Source organism: Suricata suricatta, chromosome 8 (assembly GCF_006229205.1).
Source record: "Suricata suricatta isolate VVHF042 chromosome 8, meerkat_22Aug2017_6uvM2_HiC, whole genome shotgun sequence".
NCBI lineage: Eukaryota > Metazoa > Chordata > Mammalia > Carnivora > Herpestidae > Suricata > Suricata suricatta.
In genome coordinates this window covers 65,956,576-65,977,683 of record NC_043707.1, presented here as the reverse complement: position 1 = coordinate 65,977,683, position 21,108 = coordinate 65,956,576, and the positions used below count along the sequence as shown (strand labels likewise).

At 36.3% G+C, this 21,108-nt stretch overlaps 1 protein-coding gene across 5 annotated transcripts in view; it reads right to left on the bottom strand.

The window, feature by feature from the left end:
* The window catches only part of EVI5 (ecotropic viral integration site 5), a 190,558-nt gene that overhangs the window by 16,484 nt on the left and 152,966 nt on the right, over nt 1–21,108 (bottom strand). For all 5 annotated transcript variants that reach the window (XM_029947060.1, XM_029947062.1, XM_029947063.1 and 2 more), the window contains one exon: nt 14,479–14,574. In XM_029947060.1, the coding sequence (XP_029802920.1) occupies nt 14,479–14,574 (96 nt within the window). The remainder of the gene's footprint in view (nt 1–14,478; nt 14,575–21,108) is intronic.

The window sequence follows — 21,108 nt, the reverse complement described above, 5'->3', positions numbered from 1 at the left end:
AGCTTGGGGAAAATTAAGAAGGACTACCAGTGGGAATGGTATTAATTTCTGGAGTGACAAAAATGTTCTAAAATTGTGGTAATAGCTGCATGACTCTGTGAATATACTAAAAGCCACTGAGTTATACACTTTAAATGAGTGAACTGTACTGTTGGTGAATTATTTCTCAAATAAATCTGTTTATGTATGTGTGTGTGTATGTGTGTGTGTGTATATATAGTCATTTTATGGGCATGTTTCCAGTGGAGAGACTGCCACATTGAAAATATTATTTTTAAGTTTATTTATTTTGAGAGAGAGAGAGAATGAAGATGTGTGTGGGGGAGAGGCAGAAAGAGAGGGAGAGAGAACCTCGAACAGGTTCTACAGTTTGAGTGAAGCCCCAAACAAGGCTCAAACTCATGAACTGTGAGATCATTACCTGAGCTGAAATCAAGAATCAAATGCTTACCCACTTGAGCCACCCAGGCACCCCCAGCTTCATCTTAATAGGCAAAAATATTTGCAGTAAAAAGTTTAATGCTTTAGACAGAAGTATTAAGTGAAAGATCAATGTATTTGTAGCATTCGCTTTTTTTCAGGGAACTAAAATTAACTCCTCATGGACAATTAATTTTAAAAATACATAATAAATACAGATACCCATAGACCTACACTATTTTGTCAAACAGAAGAGGTTAATATGCGTCTCTTCCTTATTCTGAGGTACTCATAAGGCTGCTTAGTTAAGATTGGGCCCTTGCAAACCACATGACCTCATGAATGCTATCTTATCATATCACAGGTTCCTCACACTGACCACAACAACTTAAATCAGACAGGCAGCAAAGTAGCACTAAGTCTCTGACACATATTATTTGTATGACGTTTTTAGCTGTCCAGTTCCCAGGGAGTGAAAATCTGATTATCTCAAGTCCAACTGCATCTGTGAGATATGGTCCATGAAAAGCACATGATTTACTGCACTAAAGACTTCCAACCACAATTTAAAATTTTTACTTTTTGTAAATTGGAGGGAGCTAGCTCTTCATCTTTTATCAATTCTCCTTTAGTTGACAGTAAGTTTGTACAACACCGTTTATAAACGTTCCCAGTTTGAAAAACTGCCAATACTTAGGTTACTGTTTCTTTTAAAAACAATATATTTTTTAAATGTTTACTTATTTACTTTGAGAGACAGCACAAGAAGAGGAGGGGGAGTGGGAGTAAGAGGGAGAGAGAGGGAGAGGGAGAGGGAAAGGGAGAGAGAGAGAGAGAGAGAGAGAGAGAGAGAGAGAGAGAGAGAATGAATGAATGAATGAATGAATATATCCCAGGAGGCTCATCGCTTAGCCAAGAACTCAGTACAGGGCTGGATCTCTTGACTGAGAGATCACAACCTGAGCCGATATCAAGAGCTGGATGCTTAACCAATGGAGCCACAGGTGCCTCTAAAAACTAGCATTTTAAAACTGAATTACTTGATGCAAAAGAAAATAAGGTTTCAAAATGATTGGCTATATTTCAAAATCTTGGCATAGCTAAAGAAACCGGACTTGTAGATTTAAGAATATATAGCACCAAGGAACAAGTATGAAGTATTGGGGTAGTGATAACAGGAAGAGAATATCTAAATTAAACTGAAAAGATTCAAACTGGCTCTCAAATGGATCATTTGGACCAACCTCTTAAAGAGAATGTAATCCAAAACATAATCAAGGAAGAAGATTCTATTTTGTAGATTTCTCCTTATTTGATTAAGAAAGCTCTATAACCACTGGATCAATCTCTCTGAATACTATTTTCAGAACCACATATTAAAAACAAACTGATTAGACTAAGTCTCTCTCCAGTTTCAGAAGCATCCCTCTCTACTGGTTTTCCTGCTTTTATTTTATTTTAATTAATGAACTAATTTTTAATGTTTATTTATTTATTTTAAGAGCGAGAGAGAGTGAGAGCACGAGAGAGCAGAGAAGGGTCAGAGAGAGAAAAGAATACAAAGCAGGCTCTGCCCCATCAGTGCAGAGCCTGATGCAGGGCTCAAACTCACCAACCATGAGATCATGATGAGGTGAAATCAAGAGTCGGACACTTAACTGACTGAGCCACCACGTGCCCCTTCTCTGCTACTTTTATAGCTGCTCCTTCTCTGTCTCTTTTCTGAGCTCTTTATTTGCCTCCAAACCTTTGCATATGATGGCCTCTGCCTAAAAACTCTCTTATTCTTTTTCTGGCTATTTTCTACTCATCTTTCCACATAGAGTTTAGGCAGCCCCACGCCAAGATTTTAGGACACATTTATAGGCCATGGCGCCATGTGGTTCTACTGCAGCACTGCCCATACCAACTGTTCTCCCTACCAGTCTAAATTCCTTAACAACTGGGACTTTTATACACCTAACACAGGACTGGGATGGAAAGCACTTTAAAGATTATATAGCACAACTGCTTAAGGACGCAGTAACTGAGCCAAGACCTGAGGCATGCTTGGGAGCTAAATGATGTTCAAATGCTTACCAACTGAATGAATATATGAAGTATATTGGAATCCTAAGGTTATACAGTTAATCAGCAGAATTAAGCCTAGAATCCAGGTCTCCTGGATTTAAGTCCACTACTCTATAAATGATGGTTTCCCAACCACCTGTAGTAAGTTCTTTTTGTAGAATAAAGACACGAAATTCAGACACAAAACCTAAACGTATCAACTAAAAAAACAAAATGAGAAAGAATGAAATCCTGCCATTTGTAACAATGTGGATGGAACTGGAAGGTATTATGCTAAGTGAAATAAGCCAGTCAGAGAAAGACATATCATATGTGGAACTTGAGAAACTTAATGAAGGATCATAGGGGAAGGGAAGGGGAAAAAATAGTTTCAAACAGAGAGGGAGGCAAACCATAAGAAACTCTTAAATGTGGAGAACAAATTGAGGGTTAATGGTGGAGGGAGGGGATGGGTGACGGGCACTGAGAAGGGCACTTGCTGGGATGAGCACTGGGTGTTATATGTAAGCAATGAATCATGGGAATCACCCCCACAAACCAAGAGCATTCTGTATACACTGTATGTTAGCTAACTTGACAATAAATTAAAAAGAAATCCAGAACTGTGATTAAGAACCTGATAAACAATATTTAGTTACAGTTCCTTTAAGACATGCTTATTTTCACCTACCGTTACTTCTCATAACCCAAGAGGTATTTAACATCCAGTTTACCTCAAGTGGTTTTTTTTATAACTTACATTTCCAAAATAATTGTTGGAAACATTTATTAAGCAATTTACAGATTACTGCTAATAGGCATTGTCTTACTATTATGCATTTGAAAATCTAGCTATTCTCAATTAATGCAAAGTACATGGTAAAAACTTGCCACTTAGTGCCAGAAAACACAGAATTGCCCAAAGACTACTGGAGTTGTAGAAAAAAGGATACTGTTTAAAAAAAAAAAAAAAGACACTTGGAAGAGTTTCTACTGGTCAAATTCAGAACAATTTAAACACCAAGAGAACTGACTGTATCCATGAGTTCATAGGACTCTGTTAGGATTTTTGAAAGACTCTATGAAATAAAAGGCTGAATAAGACACAATCTTCACAAGAAACTTGCAGTTTGGCTTGGCCCTAAGCATCAAGGATAGCACAACAACCATTAATTAAAATAAACAAAATTATGCGCTGTGTTATCTTTCATTTTGGAACTATTAAATACTATTTGTATCAGCCATACAGTCTTCGTTAAATTAACTTTCCACTCTTCCCCATTAGGTTGTAAATTCCTTGAGAGTTAAGATTACACTGTATTTTGCATAGCATCTGACACAATATCAGAAAAATATCCCATCTGACACAGCTAGGTATCCAAGTCTGACTTTACAATTCCAACTGGCTCTGTTCCTTGGCCAATGAGACATTATCTCTTGAGGTTATTTATTTGGCCCATTAAATCTGAGTACTGGATTCAAATCCCTCATTTCTGATTGAGTCTGTACTCTCTAAATTGGCTGCCAGATGTCATCCTAGTAATCTCTCAACTCTTAAAAAAAATTTTTTTTAATGTTTATTTATTTTTGAGAGACAGAGACACAGGTAGAGTGCAAGCAAGGAAGGGGAGAGAGAGGGATACACAGAATCTGAAGCATACTGATCTGTCAGCACAGAACTCGATGCAGGCCTCCTCAAACCCACAAACCGTGAAATCATGGCCTGAGCCGAAGTCAGACACTTAACAGACTGAGGCACCCAGGCACCCCTCTCTTAACTCTTTTTGAGTCTTATCCTACCTTCCTTGAAACTCCTGAGGGTTTTCTTTCCTGGATATCTCATCCTTATTAGGGTCTAATTCCTTTTCTTATCCTGATTTTTGTTTTTAATTTTCCTTTTTTAAGTGATTTCATTATCTTGCCTTACTCTCTTCTACCAGACCTATCATTTTTGTCATGTTCTCATGATTCAATTCCTGTTCTTTAATGAGATAATCATCATCAGAAACACATATTTTCATTAGCAAATTTAAACATCTTGTTTTACCTATAGTAGGAACAGAATACACAGAGGCATATAATTGGGTAGAACACTGTCCTTCTACAGATTTAGCACAAAACTGGAAAATGGTCTAAAAGTCTTGACTCAAAAGCGAGGTATCCTATGTAGATTATAGATTTTCTATGTGTTAAATCTTCTTTTTGGAGACAAAGAATGAATGAAAAGATATATAGCTTTGGAGATTTAAAAAAATTAACGTAGAAATAATTGCTGGAAGTTTGGTCACAAGTTAAACAAACTCTTGCAAAATGATGTATTGAATAGCTGAGCTAATTTATGTCTTTTGGTAAGCTTGTATTTCTTAAGTGATAAGCATATATGAAATTAGATTAACTGTTTATCTTGTTCTATGTTTCTGGGAATGTCAAATTTGGCTACAAAATCTCAATTGCTTCTATTTTCAGAAAATCATCTAATATTTAAAAGTTAAGATTTTAGTAGCACCCACTGGAAACTGAATCAGAATCTGAAGTGTTCAATCAGAACAATTCTCCAGTTTCAGATGGAAGAGAAGTCCAGAACCTGATGCTGGAAGAAAAGTAAAGAGTACTAGGTGACAGGAGAGTTCTACTAACTAGACATTAGGTTCCCATGCGTGAGAAGTAATTAATTTTAATTTAGGTAAACACTTATGGGACTCCTACTCTATCTAACATGTGACAAGTAAATGTGTCTGCAGGACTGCGGTAGGGCAGTGGGATGCAGCAGAACAGAAGTCAGAACGCCTGGGCACAGTTCCGTCTCTGCCATTACTAGCCATGTAACTCTGGGTAAGTCCCTTAACTCTTATGCTCCCAGCTTCCTCATTTATCAAGTGAAAAACTAGATAAACTTTAAGAACACGCATGGCTTAAAAATAGTATTAATCTGAAATCTCAGCTTTAAGTCTTTTACACAGTGGTATTACGACAGACATAAAATATTGTACATTTTTGTAATCTTATGACCTCAAATAAGATAAACTAATTATCCAAGATTTAATGGAACATATAAGATGAATCGGAGTAATAGCATTAATGTAAAAAAGTCATTAAGAATGAATCTTTTAATCTCTAAATGGAGGTTGTAAGATTTAAAAACAGTGCTAAACATTTAATTTAGGGCATTAAAGCAATTTTCAGAGGAGCGCCAATACGATCTTTCATCTACAAGAAATCTTTTGGCAGCAAAGTAAAACAATTTACCTACAGTAAGGCTTGTGTAAGCTCCTGCATGATACTTTACATTGCTCTAACTAGAGAAAGAACAATTTAAGGGAATATGTTCTTTATTAAGAAGTGCCACTGCACTTTTTACTATAACAGCATGCATGAAAGCTTATAACTCCATGTATTGAAATTTTTCTAAAACAGTAATTCTAAAACTAAGATTCAATTATCAATAGACATGAGTACAAAAGAAAACACTATTTTTGTTCCTTATTTATGCTGCTACAGGTACACTGTTGCTATCAATGCAATTTGTAAAAATGTCAATTCTAGGGGTGCCTGGGTGGCTCAGTCGGTTAAGGCTCCGACTTCGGCTCAGGTCAGATCTCACGTTCGTGGGTTCGAGCTCCGCATCAGGCTCTGTGCTGACAGCTAGCTCAGAGCCTGGAGCCTGCTTCCAATTCTGTGTCTCCTTCTCTCTCTGCCCCTCCCCCTCTCATGCTCTGTCTCTCTCTGTATCAAAAATAAATAAAAACATTTAAAAAAATGTCAATTCTATTTTAGGCTATCCTCTGTAAACTAGGTAAAATACTCAGAGTTCTGCAAGATTTAAAAGGAAATAAAGACTGGTAGAAACACAAGGGATACAGGAGTGCTGATGCATAGGGGCACATGTACCCCAATGTTCATAGCAGCACTGTCAACAATAGCCAAAACATGGACAGAGCCTACATGTCCATCACCTGATGAGTGGATCAAGAAGATGTGGTTTATATACAATGGAGTATTGCATGGCAATGAGAAAGAATGAAATCTGGCCATTTGTAGGAAAGTGGATGGACCTTGAGGGTGTCATGCTAAGCGAAATAAGTTAGGCGGAGAAGGACAGATACCATATGTTTGCACTCATAGGTCTAACAGGAGACCAGGAGAAACCTAATGGAGGACCATGGGGAGGGGAAGGGGGAAAGAGAGTTGGGGGGAGAGAGGGACGCAAAACCTGAGAAGCTACTGAATACTGAAAACAAACCGAGGGTTGAAGGGGGAGGGGTGGGGGAAGGGAGGTGGCGGTAATGGAGGAGGGCACTTGTGGGGAAGAGCATTGGGTGTTATATGGAAACCAATTTGAAAATAAACTATTAAAAACAAACAAACAAAAAAAGAAGAAGATGTGGTTTACATATACAATGGAATGCTACATGGCAACGAGAAAGAATGAAATTGGCCATTTGTGGCAACACGGATGGAACTCAAGGGTGTCATGCTAAGCGAAATAAGTCAGGCAGAGAAGGACAGATACCATATGTTTTTACTCATATGTGAAACAGGAGAAACTTAACAGAGGACCATGGTGGGGAAAGGGAAAAAATAGTTAAAGAGAGTGAGGGAGGCAAACCGTAAGAAACTCTTAAATACTGAGAACAAACTGAGGGTTAATGGGGGTGGAGGAGAGGGGAGGGTGATGGGCATGAAAGAGGGCACTTGTTGGGATGGGCACTGGATATTATATGGAAACCAACTTGACAATAAACTATAAATGAAAAAAAAAGACTGGTAGACACAGTCAATACAGTATAAGCACACAGTTAAAAAAACAAAAACATTTCACTTTGAAATAAAGAGGGGAAAAAACCACTGACAGTTAACTACAGAGTCAAATTACTAACCTCTTTTCTACCTTTAATATTCTGGTTTTAAAGTCTAGATGAAGATCAATGTTGAATGAGTCCTCCAAGTGTCTTAAAAAATTCAAGTCCAGGTGATTTTTATTAACTACTTTTAAATTAGTGCTTGCTTTGCACATATACTAATAAACTACTTTTAAACTGAAGAATATAGAGCAAGGACAAAACGATTCAAACAGTTACAAAATGGTAGTCTGTCATTTGATTCTGAAAGTTCCTCATTTGAAAAAATTATAGTTAATAATAAATGAGTATACATATTAAACATATTAATAATGGTTAGGACATTAATGCTTTTTGATAGATATTTAAGTCTAGAGATCAAGCATACATAAACAGTTATTAAAATTTAGAAAGGAGAACTCACATATAAACATTTTTTTCTTAGAGAGAGAGTGTGTACGTGTACGCACGCGTGCGAAAGAGTGCACATGCGAGGGTAGGGACAGAGGGAGAGGGAGAATCTTAAGCAGGCTCCAGGCCCAGTGTAGAGCCTGATGTGGGGCTTAAATGATGACCCTGAAATCAAGAACTGGACGTTAACTGACTGAGGCATCCAGGCGTCTCTATGTATAAACATTTTCTAAGCCAGACTTCAGAATGGACTTTGTTTAGATTTCCTTTTATTAACTCAAACTCCTAATTTTATACTTGGCTATTAGAAATAAAAGAAGGTTCTTGTAACATATGATAAATTAAACTGCCTCCTCAACAGAGAAGATGAAGATGACAGAAGACCTTCTATGTACTGGGAACCAGCACAAAGCCTATCCGTAAAGTGAAAGCTGGTGTCACCTACCTGTGTTGTATATTATTTATATCATCCTATAATTGTTTGTGTTGTTTAAAAAATTTTTGGGCAGCTCTGTCCTGAAACAGCTTACATTTCTCTAAGTTCTTCAGGAAGGGGGTCTCAGTAATTGTTTAGTGACAGACAATCCCTCCTGTCAAGTTCTTTCATAAATCACCCATCATTCTCCGATAAAGGACAAAAAAATGCTGAAGAAATCTTTCTTAATAAATTCATTCTTCCAGAGGACCAGGGAAGTTTAAAATCTAATTCAAATAACCATGCTCAAATACTCCCTTCTTAAAAGTCTCTTTTCTGGGGCTTCTATACCCACAGTTGCTAGTTTCCCTTCCAACTCACTGGTAGTTTTGATTTCCTTTGCTGGCTTTCTTGATCTTAAAGGTCAAGAGTGCTATGACCTTGCTCCTGTACCTCCTTGGCTTTATCTATGAATATTTATTCACCAATGACCATATTGTGACTATTTATACTTTTAGTTCTAACCTCTTTTTAGAACCTCATATTCACATATCCATTGCCCACCTCATTTTTTCAAGTTCATGTTTAACAGTAATCTCAACATTTAATATAAACAAAACAGAGCTCTTCATCTTCTACCATCCCCAATCAACCTCCGTAAGTGGCACTATCCATTCAATTGTCAAGCCAAAGATCTCTGGAGTCACCATTTTATCTTATCCCTCATATGATCTATCAGCAAATTCTCAAACTCTAAAACATACTCTAATATGTTGCTAATAATTCTACTTCTCCCATGCTTGTAAGCCACCTTTGCTCTTACCTAAACTATTTTAACAGCTTCCCCTTCTCTGTACCTATTCTTGTTCTCCTACAATTAATTCACCATAGAGCAGGCAGGGTGAATCAGATCACATCACTCTTTGCTTAAAACCATCCAAAGGTGGGCACCTGGGTGGGTCAGTTGGTAAGCATGGGACTCTTGGCTTAAGCTCCAATCATGATCTCACCATTCGTGAGTTCAAGTCCCACATCAGGCTCTGAGCTGTCAGTGTGGAGCCTGTTTGGGAATCTCTCTCTTTCCCTCTCTCTCTCTGCCCCACCCTACTCATACTCTCTCTCTCTCAAAACAAATAAACAAACTTAAAAAAACACACACACACAAAACCATTCAAAGGATGGTATGTGTGGGGGGCTGAGTTGGTTGAGTGTCTAACTTTTTTTAAGTTTACTTATTTTTGAGAGTGAGAGAGAGAGAGCATGAGCAGAGGAGGGGCAGAGAGAGGGAGAGAGAGAATCCGAAGCAAGCTCGTGCTGTCAGTGCAGAGTGTATCATGGGGCTCAAACCCATGAACCCTGGGATCATGCCCTAAGCTGAAACCAAGAGCTGGATGCTTTACCAGATGAGTTACCTAGGTGCCTCAAGTGTCCAACTCCTGATTTCTACTCAAGTCATGATCTCAGGGTCATGTGATCAAGCCCCAAGTCAGCATTCCTATCACAGCTTATATGTTACTTTATTAGCAAAGCCTTTTGTAACCATTTATTCATTAATGTTTTTTTTTTTTCATGGAGACCTACTATATGGCAACACCATTCTAGGTGCTGGGGGGGGGGGGTTACTCAATTTATTAGTAATTGGGGAAGTACACATTAAAACCATAATGAGAGGGGCTCAGTCAATTAAGCGTCCAACTTTGGCTCAGGTCATGATCTCATGGTTAGTGGGTTCAAGCCCTGCACCGGGCTCTGTGCTCATAGCACAGAGCCTAGAGCCTGCTTCAGATTCTGTGTTTCCCTCTTTCTCTGCCCCTCCCCAACTTGCGCTCTGTTTCTCTCTCTCAAAAATAAATAAGCATTTAAAAAAGGGGAAAACTTTCTCTATGTAGAAAACCTAAACAAAGTTTAGAAAACTAAACAAAGATAACTAGAATTACTTTCATGAGATTTTAAGGACATAAAGTACATTAAAATTATTATGACATCATAAATATTCAGCAAAGCTGTTTAACTGAAAACTAAGTTTTAGTGTAAATGAACTATCTTTAGACTGAAATAAATTTACTATTTCTAGAACATCTACTAGAACATATCACCATCAAGAGCAAGTGAAAATATTTAATCTATATTAAAAACATTCCCAAATCATCTGCTTAGCATGTATTTTCCTAAAGAATACTGTAAATGGTAGCAAGGCTCTAAAGGATCCAGAAAAGCCTAGTCAACTGGTGAATTTGGCTGAACCAGAGGATTATACTTCAGTATGTCTGCACCTAAAATGAGTCCTGAGTATATTTTCTTTGGCTACTAAATGAGAACAACCTCTGCCTTCTTCCAGCTCCCTTTCCTGACATTTAGAAAATATTCTGTGTCTTTAGTTATCAGTAGCTATGAGAAGACAGACCTGTGTTGTGAAAGTACATGGCTTATTCAAATTCCTAGAAACTACAATTTTGGTTTATATACCTGACTTAAATGTTCTTGACGCCTAATCTGCCTGACAAATTTCTTTTCATTTTTCAAAACCCACCCCAGATGCTGTGACCATTTCATTCCTGTATGTTTCAAAGGAGGCTATAACATATGACAGTTAAGTGCATGAGTGGGTTTAAGAGTCATATAGTCTGAACTAACACCCTATTTCTATCACTAATTAGCGTATGACTATGGGGAGTTATTTAATACCCCAGAACTTCAGTTTTATTACATGCAAAATGTGAGCAATAATGATGCTACTTACTTTATAGGAATGTTGTGAAGATTAAAAGAAATAATAACATTTAGGACAATGTCTGGCAAAGAGTGGCTATTAAATGAATGGTAACTACTAAATGCCATATTTCTCATTATGTGTTGCAATTTATTTGAATACCTACTTCTGTTGTTAGACTGTGAGCCCCTTGAGGGATAGGAGTTGTGTTTCGATCTTTATCTTTAGTTCTAAACCCAGTGCCTAGTAAGAGCTGTGATGACAGACGGATGGGAGGGTAGGAGGTGGGGAAGATGGAATAAGGAACACACTTGAGTCGGGGACCCAGCTTCTTTTCCACGTATGTCATGAGGACAGGATGTAGGAATAAGGGAGGATTTAACCACGGCTCTTGCCAGATCAGGCGCAGCAAGGGTTGCACAGTGGCTTCTCTGAGGGCCTTGGTAGGGTGTAAGAGTCTCCAAATTAAAAAATTTCTATGGGAAGTAGGTAAAATTAAAGGCATGAATATGTAGTGATGGTAAAAACTGCAGGGGTTGGGAATCAGACAAGGCATTTGGATGGATTACAGTAAACGGCAGAAAGTGAAATTTCCATTTGCAATGCTAACAGGGAGAGAGAGGGAGCTCTTGCTGCTAGGTCATTTGTAGAGTTCACTTACTGGATGTATGCAAAATAACGTGTCAGGGAGGAACCACACAGTTAAAGTATTGTCATTAACTGAGATTCCTTAGATTTTTATTTTTTATAAAAAATTTTTTTAATGTTTATTTATTATTGAGACAGAGAGAAACAAAGCATGAATGAGGAAGAGGAAGAGAGAGAGGGAGACACAGAATCCAAAGCAGGCTCCAGTCTCTGAGCTGTCAGCACAAAACCTGGCGCGGGGCTCGAACCCACAAACTGCGAGATCATGACCTGAGCCAAAGTCAGATGCTCAACTGACTGAGCCACCCAGGTGCCCCATAGATTTTTAAATATGTATGACATATTTTCTAATCTAATGTCTGTTAACAGCACAGAAAATGATAGGCCAGACTGACTCATTCTTGGTTCAACTATTTACTACTTGCATAACCCTGGCAAGTTACTTAATTATTGTGTCTGTTATTCAACTGAGAATACCACCATTGTGTAGGATTATTATGAGGGTTAGTAATAATAAATATGAAGTGTGTGATACAATATTTGACCAACAGAGGGTACTTATAACTACTACTAGTTTTTTATAGATAAACAATATATTCAGCCAGTCATAAAAAATAACCCACTAAATCCTTTCTACTATTTCATAGAGCTGACTATGCTAAGTGATCACAACTGTTATAACATGTATAGAATTGCTATATCTTCCGGAAGATGAATCTGCAACATTTCCTTTAACATTTTGAGAAGTTTTATAAAAATCAGCTAAGAAAGTATTAACAGTCACATGTTCAATTATAAAATTAATACTTGAAAGTTAATTTTTATTTTGAAAGCTAAAGCTACTGGCAAATTCTAGCACACAGGCAAAAGTTAGGTTGGAGAGAGATGACTTTCGTTATGGGCTTTTCCCCCCCATATTGTGCAGTACTATGGTACAACGAATTAAAAATCACTAGAATGAAAAAGTTATTCCAACAAATAATAATGTGTATAATAAATTACTTACAACTATTATCTTGGTTTAAACTTTCCGTTGTTTTCACTCACTTATCTATTCTTTAGTTACAAAACTTTGAAATAAGTGAAGGTATTAAAATCTGCTCAGAAAACATAATGAAAGTGAACCTCTAAAAATCTACAATGGTACATTTTATCTAGTAAACTTAATCTCTTCTAACTTTGAAGATTCACCATAAGCTGGTTCTATTTAATCTACCCTTATTTCCCACAACTCAGCCACATTAATTTTTAACTGAGTATGACCTCTAAACTCCCAGACCTACACTCAGTCACTCTCACCTCTGCACTCTTGTGTGGTCCCCACCTGCACTGTACTCACCTCTTCTCTACCAGGTTTTCTCACTGGGGCCTGCTTAACCCTGGGACCTGTGTACTTTGAACACTATGAGTATACAAAATTAGCATCTCACCACAAGCTGTTTTAGTTTTTAAGGTACACAATCTAGGCCTTTATTTTAACAGTAGAAAATTCTACTCTATTGATTTTTTTTCCATGTTTGTATAAGACAAAAGATTATTTTTCACAGGCCACACATAAAAAACAACATAAAGTAAGACCTGTTACAAATGTTTTTTTCCCAATCCTGATGAGAATAGCATTATTTTTAGTTAAGGTACGTGACAGGCAAAATTAATGTTTGCTGGCTGAGTTTTAGACTAGACTTGGAAACAAAGTCAATCCATATACAATTTTCTTAATTTAACAACATTAAAGCTTCCTTATCATTATAAGTCAAAATTATAAGGGGAAGACTGCATTATTCTAGTCAAAATTTCCTTTGAGAAAAGCTTTTCAATAGAAGAAATAATTCCTAGGGTTCTCAAAACAACAGGAGTTCTAGAACATCTTATTTGTAACTTGTCCTTTCACACATAGCTTAGATCAGATTATAAAAAAATGCACACAAATAAGTAAAGATTATTCATAATCCTGAATCCATCAAATGCAATCATGGTTGCAAATGACAGGAATAAGGAATAATAATTTCAGGACAAGTTATAATTAAACCACATTTAAGATTTATCATCTTTGTTACTGTTTTGTTTCTTCATTCAGAATTTACTTAGATTGCCTCCAGGAGGTATTACCCAAAACACTCAGGCTTTAACTGAAGGATGTAATACCAGGAAAGAGTAATGTCCAAACTTTTTCCTTTGAGGTTTAAATTAACTTAGTGGTCAAAATGAGTTTCTTTCTTAACAAATGAGGTTTATATTACCCATTCGAATCTTATCACTGTGAATAAACCTTACTGTACAAATAATTCAAGGTGAGAAACTTGCTTTTGTATACATGTTTATAAATAGTTATCATTAGAAAATAAAAAAGGACAAGGAAATTGACCTAAAGCTACATTAACAAGAAGTATCTCTTTAATCAAAACACATTAATTTAAATTACTTAGTAAGAGTTTTACTACTACTGTCTGAAAATTTCTTGAGTCAAATTTCACAGATTCAAGGTAGTGCCAGTTTAAAAAGTGTTTAGATACTAAGAAATCTGTTAACTGATATTAGGCAAGTATCCTTTTTTTGCAATCTCAGTAATACCACCATGAAAGGGAATAAGAAGACAAAAGTAAAAAGACTTCCCTCTATCCACAACGGTAAATAACACTACTGTATTCTATAGGTAGAAAGAAAATTTTAATTTACTTGAAGTAACTTTGACACCTAGACAAACTATCAAAGGTTTTCAGATCATAATAAAAAAATCTGCCATACAAATATTAATTGAGCATTTTAGATCACAATACAAAGGCTAAAGGAAAAGTAATCATCAATACTGGAAAAGAACAAATTTTGTTAAAAAGAAGACAATTTTTAAAAATATTATTACTTAATTATAATCAGGATTCACAGAAAATATTTATCACAAAAGAGTCTGTCATAACCAGTAACACAGTGTTGTTACAATACAGAGGAAGGAAGAAAGAAATATGTGAAGATCAAAATTTATCACTTACCTCATGATTCAGCTCTGCTATCTGATCTTTCAGTTCCCTAATATACTGGTTAGAATCAGACTTGTTAAGCTGTCCTTGAAGCTTTCCTTCTTCTTTCTGTTTTATGACAATAAAAAAAACCAAAAACAAGAGACAACTGTCATAGCATGTTCTCAAATATTTTAAGATACAGGATAGCATAAGGACATATCCTTTATCTAGCTAAATTTTGAACAAATTTGTTCTCAAATTATCTCTGAAAAGTAACTTATAGTAAATTATACTGATTATTTCTACCTAATGCTTGGTGGAAGTTGTTTATAACAAATACAACTTATAAAATGTACATTTTGAGAAACTCTTAGAAACCAACAATTGAATGGTCTTCTAGTGGAAAAAATTACCCTAGAATTTCAAAGGCATTTTCTTAGTTATTCGGAGGACAAGTGATTTTCTATCCATATTACAAGAGATTCAATGCTTAGTTGATGAGGCAGTGAGCCTCCCACAGCTACAATGGGAATTAGCTTTTGCTTGGGGACCAGAGGAGGGGAAGAAAAAAAAAAAGGTTCTGTAAACCACTCTTAAAATGGGAAGGACAACTCTAAATCTCTTAATTAGCTTAGGAATGTATGGTGGAAGTCCTAGATATAGCTGATTAAAAGGTGCTCCAATCCTATCAGCTAGTTTCAGAACCGTATGTGATCATTTTCAGGGATATAAATTGGGAAGGGGAGAAGTGATAAATTTTTCTTATGTATCTGAAAACAAATGTGACTTTTAAAACATAGGGCTTCATAGAGAGTGTAAAGTGAGCTGTTTTTGATATTGCCAGATTATTTCTAAAAGCCATGTGTTGACACTTAAAATGTTAGGAAGCTCTGATCCAGAGACATCTATTAAAACTACTGAGTAACTCCAGATACCAGTAAAGTACTAGCTTACTTTTAACAGTCACCCATTACTTAGTTTCCTTACATGGAGACAATCATAGTTGACAGTTTTTTACTGTAATCTTCTCATGATCCAAACATATTTGTATACACACACATATTTTTTAAATGTTTTATTTATTCTTGAGACAGAGAGAGACAGCATGAGAGCGGGAGGGGCAGAGAGACAAGAGAGACAAAGAATCTGAAGCAGGCTCCAGGTTCTGAGCCGTCAACACAGAGCCCGATGCGGGACTTGAACCCACGACTGTGAGATCATGACCTGAGCCAAAGTCGGAGGTTTAACTGACTGAACCACCTAGGTGTCCCTACACACACATATTTTTACTAATACTACAGACACTATATACACTGTTCTATACTTGCTATTATCTCTTAAGAATCCAACTTGAAGATCATTCAATATCAGTACCTACAGAGAAGATATACATTTCAATTTGAAAGAGCTTTGGAGTTTCTTTACAAGTTATCTTAGAGCTACCTGAATATTTATAGGTTTTTTTAAAAGTAGGTTTTAAAATGTGCTGTAGAGGGGCACATGGGTAGATTAGCTGGTTGAGCATCCAACTCTTGAATTCAGCTCAGGTCATGATTCCAGGGTCATGGATTGAGCCCTGCATCAGGCTCTGTGCTGAGCATGGAGCCTGCTTAAGATTCTCATTCTCTCTCTTTCTCTCCCCCACTTCTCTGCCCTTCCTTCCCCACTTGTGCTCTCTCCCTAAAAAAATAAAAATAAAAATAAAAATAAAATACGCTGTAGGTCCTGTAAAATTACCTTGAGGGTACTGGGTTGTAACGCAGAGCACTTTTCAATGTGAAGCTCTCTACTGCTCATTCCATTCACAGTAAGAAGGACCCTGGACCTGGTTTGGTCCTCTCACCACAGCCAAGTGCATGCTCTACTTTCTTCTACACATCTCCAAACATTCTTGGCAGAAAGAACTAACTGGATCTGCTCCAGTAACAGAATAAATGCCCCCCTATGAAGTCAGGGTACCATTCCAACAGAAGTGCTCTTCTGCATGAATTGTCCTTACCATCTCAATTGCATTCTTATGTACCTTTAGTTTGTTCTTCAAATCCTTTCATCAAGCTAATCTTATAAGCCCACTCTTTTTTTTTTTTTTCTCCTTTTGGCCACTTGCCTTAAAAACCTTTTACTAGAATATGGCCTGCTGACGCAGTTTAACTAATATTTGTATAGCTATAAAAGAATAACTATTGTTCCTACAGGCTTTACAACTTTTCTTGTATATTTGAACACATGAATATTGCATATAATCACCTAAGCAAAGAACCAATTTATGGGCATCTGGCTGGCTCAGTTGGTGAACATGTGACTCTTGATCTCGGGATTGTGAGTTTGAGCCCCACAATGGGTGTGGACATTACTTAAAAGTAAAATCTTAAAAAAAAAAAACTAATTTAATAATTATATTCCAAATGTGCCAGGCTTCATAAACATATCCAACAGACACCTTATGATTTTTAGCCTAAGCCTGTATTTAAGAAAAAAATTTATTTTTAAAATTTAATTAGAAATACTAGCTTGAGCCAAAGCAATACAGATAAAGAAGAACAAAACAGGACATACCACAATACCAGATTTGAAGATACATACTACAAAACTGTAGTAATCAAAATAGCATGAGGGCAAAAAAAAAAAACAACCAACCAACCAGACACATAATTAATGGAATTCCATAATAGAAACTCTACAAATAAACCCATTTTTTAAAAATTTTTTTATTTTTGAGAGCGAGAGAGAGAGAGACAGCATGAGCAGGGGGGGTCAGAGAGAGAGGGTGACACAGAATCTGAAGCAGGCTCCAGGCTCTGAGCTGTCAGCACAGAGCCCAACACGGGGCTTGAACCCAAGAACCGTGAGATCATGACCTGAGCTGAAGCCGGACACTCAACTGACTGAGCCACCCAGGCGCCCCTAAACCCATTAATATAGCCATTTACTCTATGACAAAGGAGGCAATGAATACAATGGGGAAAAGATAGTCTCTTCAATAACGACAGTTGGAAAACTGTACAACTACATGCAAAAAATGGAACTGAACCACTTAATACACACACACACACACACACACACACACACACACCTCAAAATGAATTAAAGACCTAAATCTCATACCTGAAACCATAAAAATCCTAGAAGAGGGCACAGACAGTAATTTCTCTGACATTGTAACATTTTTTTCTAGATAGAACTCCTAAGGTAAGGTAAGCAAAAGCAAAAATAAACTATTGGGACTAACCAAAATAAAAAGCTTTCTGCAGAGCAAAGGAAATCATCAACAAAACAAAAAGGCAAAAAAAAAGCCAAAAACAAAAACAAAAACAAAAAGACAACCTATTGATTGAATGGGACAAGATATTTGCACATGCTATATCTAATAAGTAAATATCCAAAATATATAAAGAACTTGTGCAACTCAACACTAAAACCCAAACAATCCAATTAAAAAATGGGGAGAGGACCTGACATCTTTGTAAAGACACGGGAAAGATGTTCAACATTACTCATCATCAGGAAAATGCAATCAAAACCTCATAAGGTATCATTTCATACCTGTCAGAATGAATGGCTAAAATAAAAAAGATAAGAAATAACAACTATTGGCAAGGATGTGGAGTATGAGAAATCCTCATGAATGTAATGTGGGAATGTAAGTTGGTACAGCCACTGTGGAAAACATGATGGAGGTTCCTCAAAAAATTAAAAATAGAATAACCATCTGATCCAATATTTTCACTATCAAGTAGTAACCCAAAGAAAACAGAAACACTAATTCAAAAAGATATATGTACCCCTATGTTCATTGCAGCATTAATTACAATAGCCAAGAAGAGCACAACCTAAGTACCCATCAAAAGATGAATGGATGGAAGATGGTGTGTGTGTGTGTGTGTGTGTGTATGTGTGTGTGTGTATACACAGAGTAGACTATTACAAATCTGTATAAAAGGATGAGATTGTGCCACTTGAGACAACACGGATGGACCTATTATGCTAAGTGAAATAAGTCAGACTGAGAAGGACAACTATCATATGACTCTACTCAGAAGTGGAATCTTAAAAGAAAAAATGAATAAATGAATAAACATACCAAAAACAGATTCAGACCTGTAAACATAAAGAACAAACTGTTGTTGCCAGAAGATAGGAGATTTGTGGGGTTGGGCAAAAGGGAGAGAGAGATACAGGCTTCCAGTTACGGAATAAATAAGCCACATAAATAAAAAGCAGTTCTTAAGGAATATAATCAATGATACTCTAACAGCAATGTCACGGCACAGATGATAGCTACACTTTTGGTGAACATAGAGTAATGTATAAATCACTAAGTTGTATATCTAAAATTATTATAACATTGTGTGTTAATTATACTCAAATAAAAAAGAAGAAATATGTTTGACCAGAGAAAGGCAGAAAGGAAACAGCAGAGATACTGACTCAGAATCCTAATCAAACCAGTCTGAAGCTTTCCCTGTTTTTTTTTTTTTTTCCATTTACAGTAAAAACTTGGTTTGCAAACCTAATTTGTTCTGGAACCATGCTCGTAATCCAAACCATTTGTATATTGAAGCAAATTTCCCCATGAGAAATAATGGGAACTCAGATGATTCGCTCCACAACCCAAAAATGTTCATATAAAAATGATTATAATACTGTAATATTATACAAAATAATAATGAAAATACAAATACAAAATACACAGAAAGATTAATTAACCTGCACTTAACCTTTGAAAATCTATGTGGCTGGTTCAGAGAGGAGGATTACTGTGTGGGACGACTTTCACTATCACTAATGGAATCACTACCATCTATTGGTTCAGTGGAATCTTTTTCTGCATGGGGACCATTGCATATGCTTGCACAGATGTGGACTGCAGTACAGTATTAGTAAACTCTTGCCATATACTGTAAATTATTTAATGTAACTGACAATAAGGCAGCAGAGGAAAGGGTCTACATTTGTACTTAGCCTCACCTAGAATGAAGCAAAACATTCCTAAGCTTACTTTTGTATGGAAAAGCAAAGGACTGTGCATAGGTGCTTTGAAGTGACAAAAAAATATACTAGTGCCAGTTGTGGACACCTTCCAACATTCTAAAAACTCAATGATTTCTGCCAAATAATGTGGCCTGAGACTGAGCATCCAAGCATGGAAGACAATCATCCACAATCCCAGAGAGAGAGAAGAACCACTGGCTCAGTTGTGATCATGTGGCATTCAGCATCATGTACTACTTGTATTGCAAGAAATCACTCATTTATCAAGTTTTTCATGTCATTTATTAGAAATGTTTGCTCATCTTGCACAACACTTGCAGAACAAGCTACTCGCAATCCAAGGTTTTACTGTATATGAATGAATAAAGTCCCTTTATTATCTTAAACCCATTTAAATATGGGTTTCTGTTACTTGTAAACAAAGTAATAATAGCTAACATATCTTGAGCACTTATCAGACCCTCTCAATTAAGAGTCCCCAAAGGAATTAACCTCTGATGACCAAAGCATCATTGTCTATAACAATTTAACTTCCCTATGTACCGTACTTAGAAGAACTGAGAAAATAGTTACTCAAATTATTTTCTGTAGAATTTAATTCTCTTGTGCAACCCTGGTGGAGAGACCGGGGCTGACAATGTGCTAGGAACTGTTCTAAGCTCTTTACATGTAATCATCACAACAACTCTGTGTAATAGATACTATTATTATTTCTAATTGACTGAACCAACAATTGCCTAAGAATTATATAAATAGTTGACACATCCCCCCCCCCCCATAGCTCTCTACAACATGAGTTCGCCTGTGTTATTCTTATAACTTTTACTGGGAATTATGAGTTACAGCTTTTTATTCTGCATATTATGCAAGTACATATAAGGTTCATTCGTTAGCCTTTTAAACACAATGAAAAAAAACCTCCTAAGGATGAAAAATGAAAAGCAGAGCAGAGCCTTCAGAATCATGCCTAATACAACAACGTGGAACCCAAATCAAACTTTACCTCAAGTATATCCTACTTCTGGACTTTTCAAGTACATGAACCAATAAAGTCCCTTTATTATTTAAGCCATAAATGAATCCAGAATTGAGTTTTGTTATCTTCAATAAAGACATCCTACCTAACAAATATATATTTTTAAATATGGCTAGGTATCATGATAAAATATACACATAAAATTTACCATTTAAAAATATATGGCTAGGTAAATGAATACAAAAATATAAACAACATAACCTAGAAAATGGTTAAAACAGTGATTGCCAAAGATGATTATGGTTGGGAGTTTTGTAAACACACAGGTTAAGAGTATCTATTGCTGACCTAATGAATTCTAAATATCTGGGAATGGGGCTTAAAATTCAGTACACAGTGATAGTTCTGATACAGCCAGTGTGTGGACTTACACTTGAAACACACTCATTTGTACCACCTTTGAAAATTAACTGTTTTTTAAACACAAATTCAAAATTCTATTTATATACCAGTTATAAAATATTTTTATCTTTTTTAAAGAATCACAAATAGTATTTTCAAGTTTATACTCATTACAGAATTTACTCAGTATAGTTTTTTATATAAAAAAGAGGTAGGGGCACCTGGGTGGCTCAGTTGTTAAGCATCTGACTCTTGATTTTGGCTCAGGTCATGATCTCACATTTCATGAG